General features: G+C 44.6%; 1 protein-coding gene across 4 annotated transcripts in view; it reads right to left on the bottom strand.

The window, feature by feature from the left end:
• Positions 1–22190, bottom strand: part of lekr1 (leucine, glutamate and lysine rich 1) — a 29175-nt gene extending 6985 nt beyond the window's left edge. The window contains exons 1-5 of one of the 4 annotated variants that reach the window (XM_064303198.1): positions 21977–22190; positions 18733–18815; positions 13691–13905; positions 3905–4024; positions 1101–1267 (exon numbers count right to left, since the gene is read on the bottom strand). In XM_064303198.1, coding sequence (XP_064159268.1) covers positions 1101–1267; positions 3905–4024; positions 13691–13905; positions 18733–18780 — 550 coding nt within the window. In that variant the 5' untranslated portion in view covers positions 18781–18815; positions 21977–22190. The other 3 variants (XM_064303197.1, XM_064303196.1, XM_064303195.1) reach the window with 3 other exon arrangements.
• Positions 22191–27447: the final 5257 nt, after the last annotated feature.

Genomic DNA, 27447 nt, shown 5'->3' with positions numbered 1-27447 from the left:
CCCGCCTCGACTGCAGCCTGCCCTCAACTGCTTTACTCAATTACACTGAGCCAAGAGTGAGACAGAGAATCGCACAGGGAGGGAGAGTGTGAGAGAGAGAGAGAATCACTGAGGGAGGGAGAGTGAGAGAGAGGGAATCACTGATGGAGGGAGAGTGAGAGGAGCAGATAAAAAAATCTGACAGAGAACAAGTAACAGACACAGAAAGAAAGAGTGTGAGAGGAGAGAGAGAGAGAAAATCATCAATGAGGGAGGGAGAAAGACAGTTGAAAGAATCAGAGAACAAGCAAAAGAGATAGGGAGCGAGAGCAAGACAGAGAGAGAGAGAGAGTTGTATGTGTGTATGTATATATACATATGTGTTTGTATGTATATGTGTGCATATGTATATGTGTGTGTGTGTGTGTATGTATGTATGTACATATATGTGTATATATATATGTATATATATATATATATATATATATATATATATATATATATATGTATGCGTGTGTATGTGTACATGTATATAATATAATTAATTCAATTCAGTTAACTTAATAGATAAGTATTATGTTCCTATCATTTGTGCTGTTATCGTTGTTGCTGCTTGTCTTCTTTTTTCCTTTTGATTATATATTCTTACTGTAGTTGATTGCTGTTGTCACTACGCTTTGGCAATATGTATTTTTAAATATGTCATGCCAATAAAGCATTTGAATTTGAATTTGAATTTGAGAGAGAGAGAGAGAAAAGAGAGAGAGAGAGAGAGCACAAAGCGCTGCCCACACAAACTCAGTTGAACTGGATCAATAGAGAGACAGGGAGACTGTGCATGAGGGTGTGACCTTCTGAAAGTACATTTCCTTGAGTGTACATGTGAGCATTAGCACACTTTGTGCTTGTGTCTGTGCATGTGTGAGTTCCTGTACGCATAGTTTTTATGTGCTCCTGTGCATGTGTGTGCGTGAGGTGTCACCTGTAAAACCTTATATGTGGGAGTCTGTACAAAATGTACCTGGCTGCGAGCATACATGTAACAGAATGTACTTATGTGTCTGCACAACTCTGCACAACAGCTTACGCCCGCGCGTCTGAGCACCTGCCGCGGTTCGTACCTGCGTCTGCATCCCGGCTCGTCTGCAGCAGTTGGACGCTCCACCCCTCCCAGAATGTGAGCAGGTGGGCGTGGTTTCGCTGGACTTCCTGACGCAATTCCTGACGACAGGAGTGTAGCAGTGACAGAGACTCTCTCAGGGCATCCACCTGCAGCTGACTCCGCCCCCTGCAAAACACATGCACAGAATTGGTGTGGGTGTGTGCGTGTGTGGGTGTGTGTGTGTGTGCGTGTGAGTGTGTGCGTGAGTCTGCATGTCTGCGTGTCTGTGTTTGTTTGTACAACCTTAATACATCAAACGAGAACAATCAGCCGACCTACAGGTAAAGTACTATTCTCTATCACATTACCATTATACATTCTCAAACAGCTGAAATTGAAACCTTCGCATGAAAAGGCTGTTTGAATAATTCAAACCCACTCTGTCCCCTGATTGCAATCTGGTGATATGCAAAATGTCCTGGTTACTTAACAATGAAAATGTAGCCTCAGAGCACTGTCACTCATTTTACCACACATTCAAAGTGGAACTGTGGCCATGATACAACTCATGCCCAGGAGCTTTAGAAGGCCACTGATGAATTAAGAGCAGCAGGCGCTGAGGACCTCTATGCTCCACGCTGCTCCCGTTAGGAGATCTGCGGCAGTCATGTGACCTCGCTGGGAACCGCGTGCCTGAACCACTGCTGTGACGGTCCCCCAGCAGCACTCGAACCACATGTGGTCCACTTCGGTTCCCTTCCACCCCAAACCCTGCCTGTTCCCACCCTGCCTCAGGCCCCACTGCGTCTACAGTCTACGAGCAGCCAACTTCTGGCACGTTTGAAGTCACTTTCTGGCCCACTTCTGACCCAAATTTCTACTGCATTTAATACACGTCTCAAAAACTACTTAGTGCTGACACAACCCCAACAGCACTACCAAATATTCAGAGAAAATAGTGCAACTGTCATCATCTTCATCATCCTCATCATCATCACCCTCACCACCAACATCTTCTGCATCATCGTCATCATCATCACCATCGCCTTCACCATCACCATCTTCATTATCATTGTCATCATCTTTTTTGTTGTCATTTCACTTGGAGAAGGCTGGCTTTGGGAAAAGCCTGATCCCCGCAGCCATAGCTGCCTTGAACAATAGGCCTCGCTGAACAGGCCTGAGTGTGCACTGTTGTCTGTCATTGTATGCTGTTACTGTGTGCTGTTGTATGTACTGTTGTCTGATGGGTACAGTGCTGTGGAAAGGAACTTCCCCCTGGGGACAATAAAGCCTAAAGTCTAAAGTAAGACCAACATCTGAGCACAGGCGACAGCAGGAAAGGAATGGAAGGCTCCAGTGCGGAGCTTGTGGGCCGAGGTCGCCGCCCTGGTTATCCCAAAAATAAAACCCTGCGCTGAATGATGAGGGCTTCATTCAGAACGGTGTAGCACGCAGCTTCCGCTTTGAGCCCGCTGACAGATCAGCCTGCAGCTGGGTCAACCAGGGAGAGGAAAATGGCGCCTGTTTTAGCGCCCGACTCTCCAGGTGACCCACAGAAAATACCGGGGAGCAGATGAGAATCACGCGTTCGTTCCAAATGTTGACGGGCGGAGGGCGGTGAGGTTGGATTCATAGTAGAAGGTGGGAAAGAAGAAGAGATTTCACTTCCTCAACAACAAAAATTCTTAGCACAGTACAACATTGTGTGAGCCAGACGCACTGGTGTTTTTTTCCCACATTTGAATACTTCAGTAAGAAGTATATTCAAAAATGTTGGGGAATAAGCTGAATCTGGTCCATGTGTGGGGTCACAGGCCGCCGTTTTGTGCCACCCTATCCAGGTCGAGAAGGACTCTGCCCATGTCAGTGCAGCCTTTCTTAATATAAAACAATGTTAATCACCCAAATGACAGGTAAGTGTAGCCATAAAAAAATCAGAAGCCAAAACTCATCATCTCAAAACACATGTTTTGAGACGATCGGGAAGTGTGAACAATTACTAAGCACTTAAGAAGTCCTGTGTCCAATGGCTTGGAAAAGCCTGCGCACACACATACACACACACATCCCTGCATGCAGAGGGATACACACAATCACATATACGCTCGGATACACACACACACACACACACAGACAAAGAGGCACGAAACACAGAGATACATATCAATTTGTCCACATCTCCCGGACATTTTAATAGCAAGGGGGTTGACAGACGAGCCCTCGAAATGGGCTTATATTGGTACATGTAAAGTCATAGATGAAAGCTACTCCTGATATCTATTGATTTCACAAAGCAGCAGCAACTCATTTGATTCTGAAGGGCAAGAAGAGAGGCCTTCAGAAGCCCAGATCTCACACGTATCGGCGACAGGATTTGAGCCGTCTTCACAGAGACCTCTCTTTGAACCAAAGTTCTGAAATTTCCCTGCTTCTTTTCCCGTTTGATCCAAAGAGAAAAGTCTGCAGGCTCTGCGGCTCCGGGTCGCAACTACCCCTACCCCCTTTTTCTTTTTTCTCTCTCTGCCATTTTTTTCCCCCTGTACTTCAAGCCCGGCGCACAGTTGTTTCCCATCTGCTGTTTCCTTCCTGTCGTGCAGTCGGTTGTTTTTTTTTTTTTTTTCCTTTTTTTTTTGTTGCGAGAGCAGCTACCGTGGATCCGTCACGCCACCAGGACACAGCTTCGCAGGAAGCCATTATAGCGATGCCGGCCTTCCCCCACCACCCTCCCCCCCCCAACCACCCCTCCGCCATTCTATTCTTTCCTCCTCTCTCCGTTTCCACGTGTTGCCGTCAGCCGTATTGTTCGAGCGGTTTCCGTACCTGAGCAGTTGGCAGCGGCGGCCAGCTTTTCCCAGCTCCCGCTCCATGACGTCTCTCTCTGCGCTCACGCTCTCCAGCCGAGCCCGTCCCTCCGCCAGCTGCAGGTCAAGGCATTTCGCCCTGGCGCGGGGGACAAAGGGAGAGGGAGAGAGAGCGCACAGGCAGAAAGAGAAAAAAAAAGCCAACAATGAAGAGGGAGATGAAAAGAATAGAAAATAGAGACAAAGGAAGGAGAAAGAAAAAAATTAGTATTCACCAGAATGACAGCATATTGCTGTAGTGAAAACTCAAAACCTCATTACTTACCACATTTTTATAGTATATGGGCATATATCAAGGACACTTCTAACAATTGTACACCATTATATTCAAATATAGTAAACTGAACCTATACTATGAACATAACATATTGATTCATATTTAAAATTGAATGCTAAAAACAACTTGAAAATGCCATAGATCAGGATTATTATGCCTAATCTATCTGGCTATGATCGTGCCTTCCTTGAAATTATGAATTCTGATCATTTTTCCGATTGCAAACATTTCAGAACACTCTTTGAGAACACACATTGTAAATAGTAAGTAAGTAGTCATCCCAAAGAGGAAAATCTAAATGTGTGATCAAAAGAGATCCCCCTCCCTTTCCCCTCAAGGAGTGGTACTGGAGACTGACCCCACCTCTATACAGAAGGAGATTATTCACACTCTAAACTACCAGGTTCCAGTGCATTTACATTTATTACAGATAATACAAAGGTTTGAGGAAAGCACCCCCAGACATTAACAAGAGCAGCGTTCCTCTGCCTGTCTGCACAGAGACACTGATCATCCACGTCAAAACGAGGGAAGCTAAACGCCACTGGGCTTCCACATCCGCAACACTAGAATCGAGGAAAACAATACAGGAAAGCCACACAGACACTGCATAATTACAAATTTACATAAATGAGTATCTGCTCCAGTAGAGACCCCAATAAATCATTTATGTATCATGTGATGCAGGCGTTCCGGCTCGACAGACAGAGCCATGTATGGGGCAATCACAGGTCACGCTCGGGTCTAATGGGACTGCCTAATGCCTAGTGTTTTAGAGGGATTTATTGTCAGGTTGATTTTTAAGGATTTCCTGTGCTGAACTCAAATTTTACAAGACTAATGCTAAAATGACCTGACATTTTCATTTCTATATTTTGCATCTTGCTTGTCGTCTACCCCTGTGAATTGTGTGAGCATGTGAGTGTGTATGTGCGGGTGACTGTGTGTGTGTGTCTGTCTGTTTTGTGTGTGTGTGCTAACCCACTGCTCCTCCATTTGTCCCTACAAGTCACAAAGCCAGAGCAGTGCATAGAAGGCTGGTAGGGGGTCATTTAAAGCCACCCACTCACAATGCAGTGGGAAGCTATGAATTGCCAGGGCATGCTGGAGCACTGTACCTCCTACCAGGAAACTAAAAAAACACCTTTATCAACAGGAAAAACAACCCCATAAACCACAGCTGTTGATTCTGCTGTAAATATAATGTTTCTTTCTAATACAGAAAATAGATAGATAGATAGATACTGTAGTGGTCTTCATGCAGAACTGTAAGGGTTTCTTTGTTTCATCCCCAGTGAGATCACTCCGTTCCCCTGCCAAAAGCACTCTGATGGGGTTATGAAAATCATCTGCAGCGCAGTGTCACGCCTCACGTACCATCAAGCACACGGCACATTTGTTTAGCTGCTGCTGATGTCGTCAATGATGTCGTCATGCTCAGGAGTGCGATGCGGTGGCCGTGTTACCCTGACGATATCACCACCATGGTGAAATATCTGAGACTGCTCTGTGCTCACACATCTTCCCACGGCGCGAGCATAACTACACCATGACAGCACACCCATTTACTGGTACATGCACTCCACTCAAACACATCTGAACAAAGTACTCCTTTTGAGTCAGGGTTAAATTAAGGTTGGAAACCCTTACAGACAAACATGTACGGGTTACAAGTGCACACGCACGCAAACACACACACAGACACACACACACACGCAAACACACACACAGACACACACACACACACACACACACACATACGCACACATGTACTAAAACAGGCATCTTGGCTGCACATGAAAAAACAGAACTGAAAATGCTGCCGATGACTCAAACCGAAGGTATAAAAAGTACACACACTAAGTGAGCGAGTGCTGGTTTTGAGCTTATGTGCGCAAAGCGAGATCCAGTGAGAGGAATGCAGGACACCACATAATTTCTCCATGTGACAGGCTGATAACGTAAGCAAGAACCGGATGCGATGAGAGAATCGTCAAGCCAGCATCGCGATGCAAGAAACGATAAGGGTTGTGCTGTTCGCACGGCTGCTAGTGGGAACAAAAGGAGGCGCTAAGAGAAGCTGAACGGAAGGTAAACAAAAGCGAACGGCGGTCAGCGTCCTCGTCGTAACGCGTCCCCCACGCGTCCCAGCGGCCCGCGATCCCCGAAGCTCCCCCATGCCCTCGCTCCGCGTCTCAGAACTGACGACAGAACCGACGACAGCGGGACAGAATCGAGGACGGTCGTCGAGTTCCGGCACGATGCGGTGAAAATGGCAGCAGGGCTACGACGCAGTGCCACGTCCAGGCCGTTAACGCATCGCGCTGGAGCAAGGGGTTTCATTTTAGACCGCAGGATACAGCAGAGAAAGAGGGAGGGAGGGAGGGGTGCCGGCAGAACGCCTTCTGATTGGCTGCTTCTCATGTCATTAAGATGCTCCTGATACATGATCCAAATGTGGAAACACCTAAGCAGGGGCACCAAGTGAAAGCAAGAAAGGGAGAAAGAGAAAGACGTACACACCCTCCATACATTCACAACATACATATACAATATTACATCTGAAATATTGCACTATTTTGGAAAACACCCTCATCTCTAGATGAAATATATTTTTCCTTAAATTATCCATACATACAACAGATTTATTCACAGAGCCAGTTCAGTTTAAATCTGTATGATCGGGGTAGGACGGCAACACGCATCTAGGGTATCAACCCTAACCCCTGAGGTTTCCCAGTCCCGTTTCCCTAAACTCCACACCACTCCTCTCCCTGCAAACACAAAGACTGAATCCTCACACCTAACAAGAAATGTGTGTCTTGGCATTGTTCTGTCAGATCTGGCAGCGGGGATTGTTTTTAGAGCTGATAGGATCTTTCGGCCCTGCTGCTATATTGTCGGAGGGGCTTGCTGCGTGCGACACCCGGACATAAAAGGGGAAGGTTAATGTTAGATTAGCTGGGTGATAGGCCGTACCTGCTGGCGGGGCGAGAGCCGGTTCGCCAGGGCGTGTGTGCGTTCAGGGCGCGCCCGCCCCGTGAGTCACGCCAGACGGCGGGGGCCCTCGGCAAGAACCCGACCGCGGCGCAGACCGGAGGAGCTGCTCACGACGGCGCGATAGCTCATTCTCACCCTCGCCTTTGTCTTCCTTATCTGAATCACCCCGCTCCGTCAGCAGGAAGCAGCATCACCGCTGCTGCACTCGCCTGATCTCAACGCAGCCCAAAGCAGAAATGAGCTGCAACAGCAAAGGTGCTGCAGGAGTGGGGGCACTGCAGCAAAATAAGGTCTTAAAAGTCTAGTTTTAATAGCCGTGATCCTAGCTAACACTTAAATCTTTGTGAGGTGAATGGTGATTTGTTCTGGAGGCAGTAAAAGAAATGCAACACTGTTTGTACACTACTAAAGACTACTGGGTTCCTCAATGCAAAGTATAGATTTATATCTTGTAACTACACACAGTCTTTGTTTTGCTTAACTCATATATTGCAGAAAAGTGTTACATTTTTGGATAGCAGGCTTTTAGCCTTCAGGTCATAACAAAAGGTTGTGGCTGATTCACACAGTTTGACAAGAGAAGTTCCAGGCAGCAGGAGGAAGTGGGTGTTCGGCAGAAGTGCTGATCACAAGGAAGGGCCCACATCAACAGAGAATGACCTCACAGAATTACCTCAGAAGTGAGTCAACATCATAAAAATATTCAATATGTTAAAAAAAAGTATGTGCAATGCCAGTCCAATATCTAATCCTGTGTCTAGCAGTGTCAATTGTAAATCAGGTTTGAACAGGGATGCAAAATTAGCAACAGCATCATCCAGGATACTGACAAACACTATTAGACAAGGAGAAAAGAAAAAAAAAGTGAAAGATTTTGATTTAAAAAACAAACATTATATGTCCACCCTTTGAGGGCTTATATATCCATAGCGACCTAAAGGTATGCATTGTGTGTGGTTTCCATTTTCCTCTCCCTCTGTAAGGGGAAGTGAATGATTCTACAGCAATAGGTCCAGATGACTGGAGATCTTCAGGAGATAAATGTCTGAAATGAGCGATGTAATATCTGTAACACTTGAATTATTTATTTTATAACGGTGTCTCTCCATGAACACTGTAGGTGCTGCTCCTGGTATGATCTACTACAGTCTATAGTGTTTCTGTGTTTCTGGGGTTTTCCTGGCTGATACGTGCAGATCAAGCATAAAAAAACTCATAGTGGAAAGTAAATAAAAAGTTCTAAAATAAATACAATTATACAGTCTGTGGAAACAGAAATATTGAAATATAATGATTTTCTTTTTACTTGCACTTTAAGGAAATGTATTGTCTATCATTGTGTGTGTGACATCACGCGCATATTAGCAGACACTGCCAGTAATACTGATAACTTCCCTAGTCACAAAAAAATATTTTCATAAAAGAAATAAATTCTGTGCTATTTTCACTGTTCCTTTCCCAGTAAGGAACCATGAACAAAACGGCAGGGGTAAGACCCAGCTTTGATAACGATGTGCGTGTGGCACCAATCGCCCTTATTGCCCACTTCCACTTCCACATAGCGTGCATGCACTGTACACCAACGGCACATGTGTTTCACACGCACACACCTTCCTGCTCGTCTTCTCCGCCACGCTGCCACGCTCACACACTGTCACGCACTGGCCACGAAAGTGAGAAGTTGAAAAGGTTTAACTTATTGCAAAGTCATAAAAATGTAAAAAGCCCATCCAGTATATGTCCATGGGTAAGAACTCAGCATTTGACTAATGACAGTACCCTTTTACATTTCAAAGCTTTAGTGATTTATGTGATAAGCCTTGGATAAGAATTATTCAAAATTCAAAAATACTCGTACACACATACACGCACACACACATGCAAACAAACACGGAACCACGCACACACACACACGCATACACATACAGACACGCACACACACATTTGCACGCACGCGCATGCACACACACACACGCACACACAAATACATACACACATACCCACCTGTACAAAAACAGAAATAAACACACACACACACACACATCCACTCATTTGCAGGTGGTGAGGCTGGTGCTATGTGCCTCAGTGCTAAGCAGCAGATTTTCCCAGCGCTGTGTGCTGATGATGCGGATATGAGAAACCACCAGGGTACCTCAATAACCATCAGCTTCCTGCTCTACCAGTTCACACACACGCACAAACACACGCCCTCTCTCTTCTGGTCTCTGTTTCTCTCACTCCCTTTAGTTATCTTTACCTCTGAGTCAAATCACTCAAATGCAAAAGTTCATCTGACGGTTGGAAAACAACAGACTGGGGCCGAGTCCTCTTCTTTATTCAAACCTCCACTCCATGACGGCAACTTCTGCAGAAGTAGAGACTCTACACTTGCTCAGAAAGTTTTGTTGATGCTGCAGTGTTTTTTTTCCTTTTGCTGTTGTTATTTTTCTTAAACCAGACCTGTATACAGCCCACAATTCATCACTTGACTGCACACAAACATGTCCCTTCAGACACTGCTGTCAAAATAAATTAATTTTGAGGGACTCATCTGAAAGAGTAATTACCATCTTGTTCATTTTTTGGTAGGATTATATACCCCATTGGATGCTATTATTAGAAATGGTAGGCGTGCTATTACGAGAGCTGCAATTACAGGCATTTTAAACATTAAAAATCAGAGGTTTATATTTGATTGAGATTTTTAAACTTATAATTATCCAGCACATTTGCGTCACTACCGTAGAAAGCGTGCGTATATACGCTCTAAAACTGACTCACAGTTCAGCAGTCAAAAACCTTGCATTCTCACACTAGTCCCCCAATCTTATGAACACGGGCGGGTATGCAGACTGTCATGTATGCAAAAGGACTCGCCCAAATAAACTCACATACACAGTATTGACAGACACACACACACTAAGTCACATACTCATAAGCAGACAGTCCTGACAGACACACACACTCACAATGTATGTTCAGAGACAGACACACACAAATGCACGTACACGCACATGCACGCACACACATTACATTACATTTACATTACAGGCATTTAGCAGATGCTCTTATCCAGAGCGACTTACACAACTTTTACATAGCATTTTATATTGCATCCATTTATACAGCTGGATATATACTGAAGCAATTCGGGTTAAGCACCTTGCTCAAGGGTACAATGGCAGTGTCCTACCCAGGAATCGAACCTAGACCTTTCAGTTACAAGCCCAGTTCCTTACCCACTGTGCTACACACACACACACAAAGCCACACTCATACACTCACAGACACACTGACTCACACACACAGAACGGACAAATGCGCACGCTCACAAATTCAGACAGAGGGCTGTCAGACACACGCGCTCCTCACGCAGTAAATCATTTTCCACCCTGCTGTTCCTCCAGCCTCGGTCACGTTTCTGCTCAGGATGCTGAGCATTGTGCTCAGAAACACTGAATGGTAAATGGACTGCATTTATATAGCGCTTTTATCTATATACTTATATATCCAAAGCGCTTTACAATTGATGCCTCTCATTCACCCATTCACACACACACTCACACGCCAACAGCGAAAGGCTGCCATGCAAGGCGCCAATCAGCTTGTTGGGAGCAATTATGGGTAACTTCAACACTCCCAGGGCGGGGGATCGAACCCTCCAACTGCCAGACAACCGCTCTTACCTCCTGAGCTATGTCGCCCCAAACTGAAGAGGGAAGCTCTGTTCGGCATGTGGCCGTGTGCAGCAAAACAAGGGCGAATCCATGTGTCCACGCACACACCCTCACACAAACACGTGACCTCTTCTTTGGCTCATGACCAACCTTTTCACAAAATCTTGTGCAAATCTGTGAATCCATTCATAAGTTGTGCGTCCCTCTTAGTCAATCGGCCTTGAAAGTTACTCAGCTCTACCTTCGGTCATGACCAACGTCCATGCAAAATTTCAGCCTCCTGGGGAGAAAATTGTGGCCGCTATGGGGTGGGACACTTTTTGTGGACCAACCAACCAACCAACCAACCAACCGACCGACAGACAGAGCTATAGAGCTGCCGGTCGCAGCTAATAAAAACACCAAACAGAAGCTGTGCTCTAAGCTCTGAAGCAGCCATTGCCAAAGCCCCTGCACTGACCTCTGGAATCAAAGAGTTTGGGTCCAACGGGTTGCCGGGCGTCGGCCAGGCATTGACCCAGCCCACTACCCGGCCTTCCCCTTCCCTGACACGCACGCCTCTGTGTGGGTGCATCACAGGGAACGGGGAGAGGGACGGCGGTGAGGAATTTTGAAAACAAATCACTCAGCACGTACTGTCAGACAGCACAGCACACAGCCCCATTGTTTCCCACACTGAAGAGTGAACAGCCTGTGGTAATTCACCTTTTAATTGTTTTCATTTCTATTCGCTGAGACTCTGCAGAATGGCGGGTGACGTCACATGCGAGCACATTTAGATTGAAAAAAAAACAGCTGTCTTTCAGCAGGGCGATCCATGCCTTTGCTGGGAAACTCAGTGCGCGAAACAAAAACCCCCGTCGCATTTTCCAGACAGCTGGATAGAGCTGAACACCTGCAACATGCAAATATTCCCAAACTGTCCATCAATGGCCACCATCGCTGATATTCATTATTCATTACTCCTTGATGCAGTCAGTCTTTTTCCCAAGGAACACAATGCTGTGCAGACCCTTTGCCTCCACATCAACATGTCCGCGTTCTAATGTAGGGTGTCTTTCAGTCAGTGCCATTTAAAACGTCTCCAGTAAAACACCAAGTCAGCCATTTGGCAACTACTTCAAGCGCGGCGCAGAGCAAATGTGCAAATTCATGCACAATCACAGAGCAGCATCTACATCATCCTCTCAGAGTAACTGATGGAAAAGAGCACAACGCATCAGTGCCAAATGTTGCATAAAACATCCAAAATTCTTCACATCAGCATGCCCATCATAGGGACACAGGCATGTATGGCTAGCAATACACTAAATAATCAAATAATCAATGTGCAAACAGTTTCCAGCTGATACCATCAGGGTGGATATTCAGTGAAGCCACAAAGAGCCGTGATGAAGACTTAGAAGAGGTTCTCCTCTTAGTACAATATTTATCGTTTATAAATTTTCTTCAAACCTTTTTTCCAGCAAAAGAGAGTCTACCAAGCACATACCCACTGATGTGTGATGCTTCAGACCAGCCATACTGTGGCACAGAGCTAATACACTAAAAAAGGAGGGGAGAGCCCACACTATCAGACGACTGTAGGAGGGAGAGTGAGGTTTAATGGACTCCAAAATGGAGTCATCATATGTTATCTGTGACTCGCTTAATTCTCCCAGTCAAAATGTTTTACCGAGGAGAGAAAGGTATTCAGCAGGTATAAATATGTCAGTGATCAATAGCACATGGTAGCTCATCCCAGTATGGAGTTCATGAAGTGTTCTTCACCCGGTGCTGGGGCTCACCGCCATTTAATGTGCCAGAGAGCAGGATGATGGAACAATGAACTACTGAGCAGCCCGGAACAGTGGGGTAAAAACTGCCTGCAGCGCAGTGCTATCAATCTCAATACCTTAAAGACCACAGCGTATGCTGGCTTCTGTTCCAACCAATAACCTTGACTTCAATCAACACTTATGGACTGCAGTGCAGCTGCTGAATAACAGCATTAAGGAGCGTCAGTATGGCAGTATGATTCACATCCGCAGTGCTGTTATGGATCATATGGGTAATGTGTCTTTTATAGTAAGTTTTAGGCCCTGTGTTTACTTTACTATGATCAATGTACATTTTCCTAAGGATAAGTATCAGGCTTATTTTTAGTATTGTATATTTTTATATTTTAGAGCTGTTTTTAAGCTTGATCCCTGCTTATCCCTTTCTGTACTAGAGAGAGAGGTATGCTTATTGCTCCTGTAATGTGTGTTTAATGTATTACGCTACATTAGCGTGGGTTGATCATGAATGTCAGGCAAATGAATAAATGAAAAGAATAAAACAGCTTTAAAAAGTAACTGCAAAAAGTTACAAGAAAATAAAATAGTTATATAGATATTTTTCATAAGCTATATGCAAATTCTAATGGCTTTATTCTACAATCACACACATTTAAAATTCAACACGCTCTGCCACAGGACTGTATTTGCAAAGACGGTGTCCTCAAGAGCCCTGAGGTCCAAGCCTAAGCAAGCGAATAAGACTACAAACAAAGAATATAATTACGCATTACCGCCAGTCATACATACAAGTCAATGTAGTTCTGAGCTGTCAATATCAAGCTATTTGAGATCAGAAAATTTCACTGCTTGTTTCCCCTAAAAATCAATATTTAGCCATCATTCATGCTAGCAGTACATTAATAATTCATATCAAATTCAGTGCGTATAAGATTATTGATTTTTGAGTTAAAGCAGTGTTCAGCATTTTACAAAATAAATCGAGATAGGGAGGGGAGGGGGAGGGGCCTCACCTCTGGGCCTGCTCCAGGTGTGACTCCCCGAGCTCTGCCAGGCGAGCGGCGGCCTCCTGCAGCTCCTCCCTGAGGGCCCCCTCCCTCTCCACGGCGCCCCGCCGGGCCTCCAGCTCCCGCTCGGCGGCCCGCAGCCTCTCCTGCAGCCGCTGGATCTCGTGGAGGATCAGGTAGCTCACCCCGCAGTACTGGCACACCGTCTCCGACCGCTCCATCTGCAAAGCGCCGCGCCGGGCCGCCCAATCAGTGAGCCGTCAACCACAGCGACAACGAACGCTTTTGGTGCCATGACTATTATGGAAAGAGACCAAGGTTTGAACAGCTGCTTCTTGTTTGGGAAAACTCTGGGGTAAAATCGTTAGCTGAATTTAAAGAGGATAAGGGCCTGTGTCACTTGTCTCCCTCCCACAGCAGGGGGTTTTTCATAACCCCCTCCTGTGTCAGTGTCAAGAGCTGCATTCTCTAAATTAATTGCTTAAGTACGCCTCTCAAACCATTCTCGCTGAAGCCTCTAGGACTATGAAATGTGTTTTCCTGCCCCAAAAACCCAAAATGCCTGGTCTGGCCAGCTTATAATGGTCTACAGAGCACAGTACATACACACAGCCTTTTCCTTTTATTAGCTCAAGTGCAGCATTTTCGAGGGTTGTTGACTGAATGAACGGGCTAGAATCCAGTTTAGTCGATGGGAGTATACTCGCTCCAGTCTGTTCTTCAGGTTCCAGCTTCCCTCCGCCGATGTCTGAGGGAGGGAGAGGCAGCAAAGCCCTACCAAAGGCCGGCAGGCTGGTAAAAGTCAGGGAGCGAGTGTTTTGAGGAACGAGGAGGTGGGTCGGGAAAGAGGGAATATGGTGTGTGACCTGTTCTCCTGAGGAATAATCTACTGAATCGTACGCAAGCGACTAATAGACAGAACAATGCTCAGAGGGGATAAACCTATCCCTTTATTACACACCCTCTGTCTCTTTCTCTCTCTGTCTCTCCTTCCTTCTTTCTCTTGCTTAATGGCTGTCTTGTATTTGTCAATGTGTCAGGAAGTATATGTTTGTGTATATGTGAATGTGTGTGTGCGTGCGTGTCCTGTTTGTGAGTCCTTGCATTATGTGTGTGTGTGTGTTTGTCTTGGTGTGTTTGTGTGTAAGCGCCTGTGAATGTTGGTGTGTAGATGTGTGAGCATGCACATGTGCGTGTCTGTGTGTTTACGAGTTAGCTCGTGTGCGTGTCTACACGAGTGCAAGCATGCGCAAACGTAAGCATGCGTGAGTGTGTGAAGGTATGCGTGAATGTGTATTAAATAAAGAAGTAGCAACATGAGCCTGGGGTGACCTGAGGGCTCGACCGTGTCTCGACCGTGGCCTGACTGCACACCAACCCACCCGTTCCTTTCCCATCCCTGATCCCCAGCCTGCAGGAGCCGTGCGCACGGTCGCACGAAGAACCAAATCCCCCCCAACCCCATACACACGCTCCCTTTCAGCCCCGGGGGGGAGAGAGGCTGTCACGAGTAAGGACTGCCCTCCCGTGACAGAGCCAACCCCTAAGACCCCCGCCCTGAGCCCTGACACAACCGCTCAGCGTTCAGACCCAAAAAAACTTCACAAGGAAGGAAGACTACAGGAAAATAAAAGAAAGGAAAAGTAAATACGTGAAGAACAGATTGCCTCTTTGCGTGACTCCACCCTGCCAATTTGTCCAGCTCTTTTAATACCATCTCGCAGATAGTACCAAAGTTGGTACTATCTGCGAGATGGTATTAAAAGAGCTGGAGCTCATGCCCTCCCTGGCTACTGGAGTAATATAGGCCATATTTAGACAGATTTAAAAGGAAACACTTCCCTAGTCCTGGGTTCCAAACTGCAGTACTATATGCATTGAGTATTATAGTCAATCCTTATCAAATCATGTACCCTCAAAAGAGCATGTTGACCAGCGGTCAGCTTTCTCAACGATTTTGCTACCTTAGTGTTACTGATGAAGAAGACAACCATTTTTATGGTTGACTATGAACAGCCCCGTAAACTGCTGGAAACAGTGCAGGGCTGCTTGCTTCACTGCGATGAGGTTACTTGTTTAGTATAGCGAACTAATTTCACCCCCACCCAGCCCAAAAATTTGCACAAATCAAACAGACGAATGCCCGACTGCAATTCTCATAAAGGCAATAGATTTGAGAGGAAGGGTGGAGGAGTGGTAGTAATTCATTTAAAGGAAGCCTTTTTGCTCTCGTTGGCAGAGCCAGCGTCTCAGGCAATGGGGCACGAACAGAGCACTTTACAGACAAAGCGCCAATGCCAGCTGCCTCCTCTGCCCATCCGTGTGTGGCAGAAGTGGGTCACTGGCACAAACACGCACCCCTCTCTGCCCCCTACCCCTTAAGTTAAAGCCCCTAGTTAAAAAATGCAGGGGCTCCATCACATTAAAGCTTTTTAGATGCTGGCAGGTTTACCATGAGATCCCTGAGACTGACTTTGTGGTTTATTCAACTAATAGTGTAACCCAGGATTTAGAACGCAAAAAAATTCCTAAATAAAATAGGGTCTTCTGACTCTCTGTGCCTTCCTCTCCCTCTGTCTACTGCAAAGCACATCACAGACACAGTGGATCACGCAAACCTTTAAGAAGGGATTAAAAAGTTAAAGGATTTGTTCCTCATTTGCCTCCTCCCCCACTTCCTAATTTACCCAAATTGTTTTTTTGAGTGTGTGTGTGAGAGAGCGCTTCGTGACTCCGGCCTGGTAGACGTTCAGGGAGATAAAGACCCCCTGCGGTGCTCAGTGCACCGTGAGCAACGAGGAGATTCTGCTCATCTGGACCCCGCGGCACCGCGTACCACACGACAGCAGACTCGCCCCGGGTTACCAGGCTTCTGGGGAGGGGGCGACGGGCTTCCTCTTGAAGGAAGGGCCGGGGGGACGGCGGCGCAGGGAAGGTCACCCTTGAATCTGGGCCTACTGGAAGAGTGGGGACAGGTGGGGGCGACCGCGACGGGCGACGCGAGCAGGACGCTTGTCTCCAGCCCGCCGCCGCGTCTCCTGTCCCGGTCCGTAACAGTGCGCCGTCGACCGCTGCGGCAGTAACCCCCGTTCAGGGGCTGACCTTTCGCCTGGCTTGGAGTAACACACACCTGTCTGTCAGAGCAGGAGCTGTTAACTGCACTCTAACTCCAGAGAGCTCCAATGGGCATAAACACGGAGCTTGAAGAGAGCATAAAACGAGGGGAAGCTGCTTTGGTTAGGATGAAGGATTGTGGAGGGCTATTGGTACCAAATTCATAACACGTGTTACCATTACTCTCCAGGGAGATGAGGTGTAATGTGCCTGATTTAAAGTGATATAATATTTACAGGGCAGTGCAAAGAGGAAACAGAAAGAGAGAGAGAGAGTGAGAGAAAGAGAAAGGGACAGAGAGAGAGAGAAAGAGAGAGAGACTGGTTCCACTCTGCATGCTTGCATGGGGGAGAGAGGGAACTCCATCGTATTGCTCCTCTCTGTGGAGATGCTTGCCACACTCTTATGAAAAATGGAGGGCCACCACTGGCTGGTCAAAAGAGGCACGGACAGGAGTGAGAGAGGAGAGAGGAGTCATTCAGAGTTCAGCTGGAGTTCAGAGAGAAAGAGGAGCACGGGGAAAGAGGAGCTTCAAAAGGCCTTTGTCACTCTGTTATTTGCATGACAGACACCTTTACTCAGTCAAACTTAACAAAACAGTTTTTTTAATTTAAGGCTTACTTCTGAAATCTATTTCAGTGGCTGAGGTTTTAATTCCTACACCATAATAATCCAATTAAAGTTCTTTACATCAAAGACAATCTATTAAATCTACGACAGTAGCACAAACCTATCCAGTATGCAAATCCCTGGCCATCGGGTTAACAGACAACTGCTAGTACTGAAAACCAGCTGTGTTCTCTGGTGTTCTGTCCAGAGAAGTGGGTGGTATTCCAATGGCCTGTGAATGGCTCTAGAGCACTAGCTATGAAGGCATAATTCATCATGGTTTTCCCATCAGTGCATTCATACAAACGAATATTATAGAAACCATGTGCTGCTGGACAGTACAGAAACCATGACCTGCTGGACTGTATAGAAACCATGAGCTTGTGTACTTATCCCAAAATATTTAAGGCAAGGCAAGGCAAGTTTATTAGAAGAAAAACAAAACTTTAAAAATAAAATTTACAGTGCAGGTTTCACAATATTTAATTAAAAGCAATAGCAAACAGATATGTGCATAGCTTAGATTTAAAAGTGGCACTTGTTGGGGCAAGTCGCAGATATTTTGGAAGTTTGTTCCAGATGTGTGCAGCACAGTGACTAAAAGCAACTTCACCATGTTTTGTTTTAACTCTACAACCCAGACTACATGAGAGGTCTAGAGAGTTTGTATTTTTAAAAGCAGTTTACAGATGTATTTAGGCCCTGAACCATTTAATGCTTTATAAATGAGCCAATGTGTTTTAAAATCAATTCTGTAATACACATTTAAGGTCAATTGGATTTATATTTCTCCTTATTGTTTCATGGACTGCCTTCATGTTGTTTACAATTCGAGACTCTGAAAGGGGATCCACTGACACCTAGAAGATAGCCCATGAAAACCAGGAAATGCCTGAACTATACCTTAATTATCTGACTGGCTCATGGTTTTTAAATGAACAGTACTCCAGCTTCTGCCACAGGCATTAACCTCATTCAGCACAGAACATCCAGTATTTTCAGGCTGATTGGTATTTGTGATTGTGGAGTGTGTGGGTAGGGTGGGGGTGGCCTGGTGTTGTTTAGACAAAATGAAGTGATGTAAGGACAGGTGCTGCGCATTCAGGCAGTGGCAGGATCATCCCAGACTGTCATCTGTGTTCCTGCATTTCAGCTACAAACGGTGTCTGTTGGAGCCATTGCTGACAATCCTCAACAAATACCTATACTCGTGCTAAAGCACTGTCATCAACTACCCAAAACTTGAAAAATGTGTTTGGTAAAAATGATAGTGTGTACACTCTTCAGCACAATCTGATGCAATGTTGGGGAGAGTTGCAATTTACCTGTTGGATTTCCATTGGTAGGGGGTAAACAGGCGTATGTCTCTCCATTTCGTCTATGCTTGCAGCCTCTCTTGATCGTTCTCCTTTGGGGAAAATGTGCATACTATAGTTCATCACTCACCGGAGGGAGCATGAACATATCCTTTGGCAGCAGAAATTGGTTTTTTTATGAAAGCAAATTAAGTTCAATTAAATCCAAAGATATTTGGAGTAAGCTGAGCAACAAACGTGAATTTATGGGTTGTTACCTAGGTTGACTGAGGGAAAAGCAAGCGTCACGTGCACTCGGGACGCTGGAAATAGTGCGACCCTGCGTGCGACGCGACGTATGCCCTTCCAGATGCACTGTGTTAAATGGAGTGAAAGGGCACGCGGAGAATCTCACGAGCTAAAACGCGACACATCCCGGGTAATAAACACAGTGAATTTCCTCATTAATCGCGACTCGATGACTTACGTACGGTCTCCTAATATAGCAAGGTTTTTGACAGCATCTAAAATGTAAGGCGTATTTTGCATGACTACTCTAGTTATGTGATATACTGGCTATTAACCTTAGCAGTATTAATCACAACCATATATATTTGTAGCTAAGTGACAAGCTCATAAACGCATTCTTTCCGCATGAAATATCAAACACACGCAGATAGCTGCCTAGATACCCTTCCCCATAGCCTGCAGACGCAGCCGCATCTTGGCAAATACGACACGCCATTATTGTGGGTATTTCGCTTTAATACGTCGGAGAAATTGTGGTCAAACAGGGTATTTCACAACTGCGTCGTGTCGTAAATGGGGTTCATTTTTGCGAAGCCAAATTAGCCTATGTTTTGTAATGTTGTAACCGTCGGAGTATAACGTGTTACTAGCCAGTCAACTGTCTACTTCCCCTGAGAACACAAGCTAAAATCAGCATACATTTCATTAAAATGATTCACCTACCCATATTGAAACTTCCCTGCAAAAAAATAGGCTAATAAAGAATCGCACATAATCCCTGCACTTCTCTGCGTGCTTGGCAAAGAAAGCCCAGCGTTCACTGTCACTATGGATACAGCGCTGATAACGCACAACGAGCCCGCGAGTAAATGTGCGAGTCTGACGTCCCTTGCCTGACCTGCTGCGACTAGTGTGGCTGGAATGAGAGTCACTTTGCTGCAGACAACACGCCTGACACGAACATCATTTGAGCCTGGGAATCGTTCCGTGTGCTGTTTTGTCTGTGAATTTATTGTATTGCTTCAGACGTGTATTTAAATTACGGACAGACAGTCCCGAGGGGCGTTTCACAAGAAGCAAATCTTTGTAAGACTGAGCAATTTTATTAAAGAAGACATTCTGTGCAGTCGAATCTGATATTATTGTTCTAATTTTACCCTAAACCCACCCCCGTCTGTGAAGATGTGGGTTGATGTGATCTGTTGTGCGTGTCTTGTTCTTCCCCCGTCAATGAATCGTGCGGACCGTGTCCTTATTACAGATTGCACCGCCCACTGATTCGAAGGCTACTGTTTATTCGTGCCGGTTTATCCGCCTTTGCAGAAAAACGACAGGAACGTGATAAAACGACATAAAGGGTGGTTTCGGACAGAGAAAATCCTCGATGATTTTACATTCCGTGCTTTTCAACGCTAAAACCGACGCCTGCACGCGAAGAAAGGCAGTTCTGTCTGATTGGCATTCAATGAGACTTCAAAAACCTGCCTCCACGCTTTCTCTCTCACACACGCTTTACCCCCATTATCCTTGAATTACCACGAACAGAAGTTAAATTGTGCGAGCAAGGGATGTACTGAATGTGGAGTACAATATATTAATTTATAAATTTAAAAGTGAATGCTTTGAAAAATTATTATTATTATTATTATTATTAGTGAAGCTGTTGTTGTTTTTATTGTTTTCATTATTACAGTAGCAGTAGTAGTAGTCGTAGAAGTAGTAGTAATAGGTTATTAGCCATCATCATCACCACCTCCCATTAATTTAGTGACAAGACCGAACCTTGTGTGCTTGTGTTATAATAGCATGTTCCCTATTAAGCCTAATTCATAAGGTGCAGCCACTGTTTGAGGGTAATTTGCCGTAGGGGAATTTGAGGCTTTTATTGAGTCCGTTTCGGGCACGCTATGTTGTGTGTGGAAGTGTATAATGTAAACAGAGGATCCTGTGCCTGTGGAGGGGACAGGATGCTTTGGCGTGAGGGAGGTGGAGTGGGGGATAATGCCTCGTTTTAACGTGCAAATAAGTAGATAACACGAATCGTCCCTGGTGACCTGGGTAAAGTCATAAAATCAGCCAGACACACACTTCCCGTTTTTTACTGACAACTTCAGAGAAAAGTGGTAAATCTCCATCGTGGTCCCCGACAGTGTGTTTTATAACCACGTGCGTGCATGTATGTGTTTGTGTGTACGCGTGTGTGCGTTTTTGTTTCAAATAGTTCTTAAATATTTTTAAATCGCTAAACCAGAAATTTTTACTTTTCAGTTTATTACCAAGATGTTCTGGTTTGATGCATCAGATGTTGTAGCTGACAAAACCAGCTACAATAAAGACCAACATCTATGTTTGTATAATAATAATAATAATAATAATAATAGCATTATTATTATTATTATTATTATTATTATTATTATTATTATTATTATTATCAGCAGCAGCTTTTAGTGGTATGTGAGAGGGCTGTTTTTATTGTTGTTGCTCTCAGTCCTGATTCCAAGGTCGACTGCCACGCAAACCGCCCCCAAGGATTTCTACCTCCCAGAAACCTCAACACCAAATGGCCCTTTCTCTGTCTGCACGCGAGTGTTTCCGTGACATTCCTACGTAAACCCCGCCACACAAATCAATCAAACATGATGGGTAGAAGATCACATCTCACGTTTGACCCCTTCTCTTTACAACCAGTAAATGTCAGTTGCGTGACTACCTCCTTCCCTTACCTTATCTGTTTCGTGAAATGAGCTTATTAATGTATTCACCGCACCCTGCATGAAGCACATAGCATTAATTCCCCAACTCTCATTGTAGATCCACTGACCCGTCGGTGGCGCGTTTACGTCGACAATTTTCGGATTAAACATGAAGACGAACGTTCGGTACTATATTCCTCATCCTCAAAAATTATAGTCAACATTTAGGACGGAGGTGCTTCACTACAAACGAAGAAACATATGTTGCACAGAGAACCAAATACATGGGCAGAAAATACTCGCAGCCTACATACACCATACAGTGCATTTACCGGTTGGTGGCGAAACTCCTTTGTGATTTACTGCAAGAAACCAGATGCCTCGCTTATTTGGGCTCTCAAGAAGGTTACACCGCAGTGTCTTATAATAGTGAACATAATCCTTTCGTCAGGAAGGGACGCTCTCTCGTCTCCATATGTGCGCAAGCGCACAGGGCTCATATGAATCGATTTGCACGAGAAACCATGGAGCGCTCCGACCCCTCTCACGCGATGGTTCTGTGTTACAAATTTGAGTTGCGGATGTCGTGACAGTACTCTGCCAGATCAGTTCAAATAACCGCAGTGTGACGGAGGAACGGCAGTCACGCAGCAACTGGGCAGGGTCGGGAGTCCTGAACAACGATATTAAACAGTTTATGCTATGTGTAATCACTTTAAACTGAGGCTAAGCTAAGCAAATATTTCACAGAGAGGATATGGGAACTCACAGATCAGACCAACTGTTCCTAGTGAGCTGTAAACTAAATTAACAGGAAAACACAAGCACACACATTGCTTTAGCAGTCACATGACTGATAAAGACAGAGCCAGTTCCAGTGGCAGCTGTACATGCCCAAGCCATAGCATTTCTTACACCATGTTTCAAAGATGAGCAGGGTGCTTTGGACCATGAGCAGTTCCTTTCTTTTTTTCCCACTTTTCTCTTTCTATCACATTGGTACAGGTTAATACCCATCTAATCTCTTCATAATAGTTTGTTCCAGAACTACTATTTTTTAAAATGTACTTTTTAAAAACTCTAACCTGACCATTCCGTGACTACCCGCCAATATAAGCAACTGATTTCCAAAACATGTGACATTGAACATGATTTAAGATTACTCACATTAACTAGGCCTGTGTGGTTGAGAGAAACCTGTCTGCTCGCAGCCATTAATCGCAGGGGCATCAGACAAGGGAAAGTTAGGATGATTCCAAAGGCTCAAGCTGACTGGAGCTTTCAAAAATTAGAAAATAGGGTTTTCTGGGGTAGTGGGGCCCAATGTGTGTCAGCTACTCAAATTATGTTCTTTCTTTTTCAATCTCAGCTTTTACGAAGTGCAACATGATTTTTATTATATTAGATGTTACCATCTTTTAGACACATGGATGTCATGACAGGCTGGTTTTTTTTTAAAAAAACTTCCTGTCTGGTTTCTGGCACCAAGGATTTTTAACTGAATATTTTTGTTACCCCATAAATTATGAAGGTCCCTTTTTTGAGATACCTTTCTAGACTCGCAACAGTACACCACTGCCTACTAATTGCAGGTAGATTTTCATGTCTTTCAGTTTTTAAATGAGAATTGTTTAATGGTAGACTACAGTAAATTAGATTTTATTTCACACAGCACACTATGCCCCACCACCAATTAAAATCATAAAAAGACATGGGGGTGGGCATGGGAGTGTAACATTCATACTTATTTGGTTCTTCAGATAGCAGCAGAACCTAAGGGTGGAGCTCTGCGCAGTTTTCCTCTCTAATTTCCATTGTGTGTTTGCAGGCTGCACTCCAGAAAGCCTTCGCGATCTGATTGGTATCAAATACACTTTCCTGGGTTATCTTCAGCAGGACCACCCTTGGTGAAAACAAAACCTATAGCTAAAACAGGACAAAGATTTCACACAGCCACCAGGCGTGCTTGCCCTCACAGCAGCTTTTAGCAAATGTTTTTCCTAATTGCTAGATAAACTGTTGGTCTGACAGTTTGAAGTGAATATATAATTAGGCACTTTGAGAAACAAAACAAGCAATGAATAAAGTTATCTCGGCAGAACATTTTTTTATGATTGTGATCTGGTCGGCAGAAGTGATAAGACCTGATGATGACACAAGCAGACAGTTTGTCAGTTTTTGTTATTGCTCTAGTAAATACTCAGACTACTTTTGTTTCAAATGTTTTTTGGGCAACATCAAAACTTAGAAAACAAGCAGAGTGTACTATAGTAATAATGATGCTTTTGGTAGCGTGATCTTGCACATAGTTTTTCGCTATGTGTTTTGTGTTCTTGTTTCATTTTATGAAACCACGCACACACACACACACACCTACATTTGGGAGCACTAGGAGCAGAAGCCTATTGTTTTAATTCTTGATCTTTAAGCTTTTTTCTTCTGAATCTGCTTCACTCACATTCACAGCTAACATATTAGCATGACTCAGCATAGTCAGCGTTTTGGGTCACTGGCCTGGTGTTGGTCTGTGTGACAGGACATGGCCAGAGTGGATATGTGTGAGTTGTGATGTGTTAAAGATCCTGGCAGTCCTACAGTATGGATAAGGCCTATGTCCTGGTAATGTACTGTAGAGCAAGGCAGATGCTGGAAATTCATGAAAATGAAGAGTAAAATAAACAGTTTTAGTTAGTTTTTGTATTTTATTCTATTATACTGTATATGCTTAACATTTGGGTGTGAAATTAAATATGAAACTGTGGTCAGGTGTCTCATTCTCTGTTCAGTCAAGGCAGTAAATACTTTGGAATGCTTTGATACAATCATACCATGTCAGCGAAACTTTATATATGAGCACTGTTCAGTAAAATGTAGCAGAGAGGTTGCGGCTGATGACTGGTAACATTTTTGTCTCACAACAGCTTCCGGGCTTTTATCTGAATGTTTGTAGCACATAAGGAATTCCAAAGACACAGGTAAGCGGATGCCTTTCATGCTTGTCACCATGACAACACAGTCTGCCTCATCTTATGCAACCACGATTCTCCGACATGATAGCAGCCCTTATGGAGGTATGGGAAATAACAAATTATCTCCTATTTCATTTTCCTCTTTTCTTTCCATCTCTGTAATGACACTCACAAGTCTCCCACCAAGTATCAGTTTACATTATATAACATTATATTCACTTAGCAAAGGGTCTTGCCTAGAGAAACTTACAAAGTAAGAAACCTTTTTATATAAACCTCTAGGGAAAAAATGGGCTCAGGGTTGTATTCCTGCATTTCTCCTTCACAGGATACCAGCAGTTAAGTCATTGTTTTCTGGCTTTCAGTAGATGCTCATGGTGGCATGACGAGCCTTTATGGAGGAACTGCTGGGACAAAATTTACAGAAATGGAACACTAGGAATACAGGTTATGATGGGGTTTCTCCTTTTTACTAAACATTTGAGTCAACACTATGCATATGGAATTAAGGGTTTACAGTGATTGGTGATCACTTTAGCTGGCAGGCCGATATCATAAGTCTTGGGGCTGTTTCTAATACACTGCCCCTAGGGAAAGTTTCCAAGCAAACAGTTGCACCAAGCCATGACAGGCTTTCTTATGACCAACCGCACCACAAAGCTGGTTCACTGACCGCACTTCCCTGAAACCCAAAAACCACAGAGCCTCACACCCCTGAAACCGGCTGACTGACTGATCATGCACCTGTGGAATTCCCACTGGACGTTGTGAATCGGCAGACTGCACACCCACAAAATTATGATGGGCTGTGTTAAGTTAGCAAAGCCACATAACCGTGCTGAACTGATTTGAGGAAAGCGTATTGGGAACAGCTGTTTTTGTGTAGACCGTGCGCGTGATTGTGCACATCTCTGCATGTGCACACGTGTGTCTGAGGTACATGACTGAGAGTCATGCTCTGGGTTTGTCTGTTTTCCAGAAACAGGGACTTCCTCTACATTTGTCATCATGAAAACACGCCCTGGGTGTTGTGGCTCCTGAGAATCTGTACTAGGTGCGGTACAATGTCTTCACTTAAGCAGTGTTTACGCATCGTTCTTTTTTGGCACAGAAAAAAACTTATGCTTCTTGAAGTGCAGTAATTCACTGATGACCTTATTCATTTGCGCTATTAAAATTAGATCAATTTCCTACACACCTTGATGAAATCTATTCAATATTTACAGTGTTTACAATGATTACAATTGCTTGGTGGTAGCTTCAGATGAATGGATTTGCCACCCTTACCCATACAAGCACTGGAATAAAAAGCATTGTGAATGTGACCTCCTCCTTGGTGATAAATCCTCAGGATTTTGGGTGGGTGGGAAAAGGCCCAAGGGTTTCTCCACTCCCTGCTCCCTCTCCCTCTCCCTCTCTCTCTCTCCATGCTTGTGTAATCGCTGGACTGGGTGGGAGGGATGGGTTATGCAGACACTTGACTAGCCGTACACATTCCTCAGGGCTGAATATCCTGTTGCCTTTCTCCACCTCGACAAAGGCCTCGGCAGGAGCTCACAGCGCGCGGCACGTACGCACACCGGCTCCCTCCCGGGCACCCGGCCGCCCAGCGCCTCCCATCTCTTTAAACAGGAAATGGGTGCCAGGGGCCAAGCCTTCATTCTTCAAACCCAGAGCACTACACTTCTGCATACACTGTGGCTAGACAGACTTCCTGGGGAGTTTTTGCCCCCCGCCCCCTCCTCCCCTCATTGCTTATTGGTTCCAGTGGAGGAGTGCAAATTGTTTTTGATATGCTTTGAGCTGTCTTTTTCACCCTTAATTTGTGTTAAATTCAGCCCAAAAAAAGGAAAAGCTGCAGTGAGAAACAATTTGGGGGTCGGTCAAAAAACAGTTTTGGGGCCTCTTTGGGAAGTAAAGAAGGTTTTTATTTTAGAAAGAGGACAAATCTGATACTAATCTGGCCTTTCCCATTCCTAAACCAGGACCTAGAAAAGGCTTTCTTTTTCTTCTCTAATTTATGACACATTTTTGCTCCTCCTAGTTTTTTCACCTAGACAAACAAAATGTATTTCTATATATGTTGAAACACATTCCAAAGTTAATTGTCATTTTCAAATATGGATCTGCGTCAGTTTATCATTTAACATATTATAAAGTGTAAATTATATTTGTACTTATTCGACAACTTTTTATCTTATATGTATGTTCAAATGTATGTACCTAATGAATGGAGAAGGTTTCGCGTGTGTGAGAGGGAGAGCGTACTGCACATTTGGGTGAATCCTTTCAGGATTTCGGGAGGTGCACAGACAGAGCCCCTTCCTGTCATTTCCCATTAATTCCACCTGTACTCACCAGGAATGAGCCCTGCCCTTCCTCTCCCTTCCTGTGTGCTCTGCCTCCCCGCCTCTCCCACAGCTTCAGTAATCCCCCAGGTTCTGGCCTCTGTCCCCAGCTGAGAGTACAGAACACTCAAATGGAAGCTTCTGGAACCCTAAGCTCTGCTCAAACTGCACCAAGTATCAGTTCTGTCAGCTTCATACTTCTGGAACAATCAGCTCCAAGCTTCCTCAACACCCACCTTGAACAATAGCATATTCCAATGAAGTACTACATATGTGTATTCAAAATGAGTCCAAAACTCATAACAAAAACCTCCTTCCTTGTATAATTATGGACTTTCTCATCCCATAATAAGGCAGCTCCTGGAAATAAATGTCCTCACCCCATGTAAAAGCCTTTGAAACCCAATCTGGAAAAAACACAACAGCTGATTAACAGGCTGGGAAAGACCAGGTCTTGGGCCCAGATCCAGAGTCCAACCATGAAAA

Source organism: Anguilla rostrata, chromosome 12 (genome assembly GCF_018555375.3).
Source record: "Anguilla rostrata isolate EN2019 chromosome 12, ASM1855537v3, whole genome shotgun sequence".
NCBI classification, from domain to species: Eukaryota; Metazoa; Chordata; class Actinopteri; order Anguilliformes; family Anguillidae; genus Anguilla; species Anguilla rostrata.
This window is presented reverse-complemented; position numbering and strand designations above follow the sequence as displayed.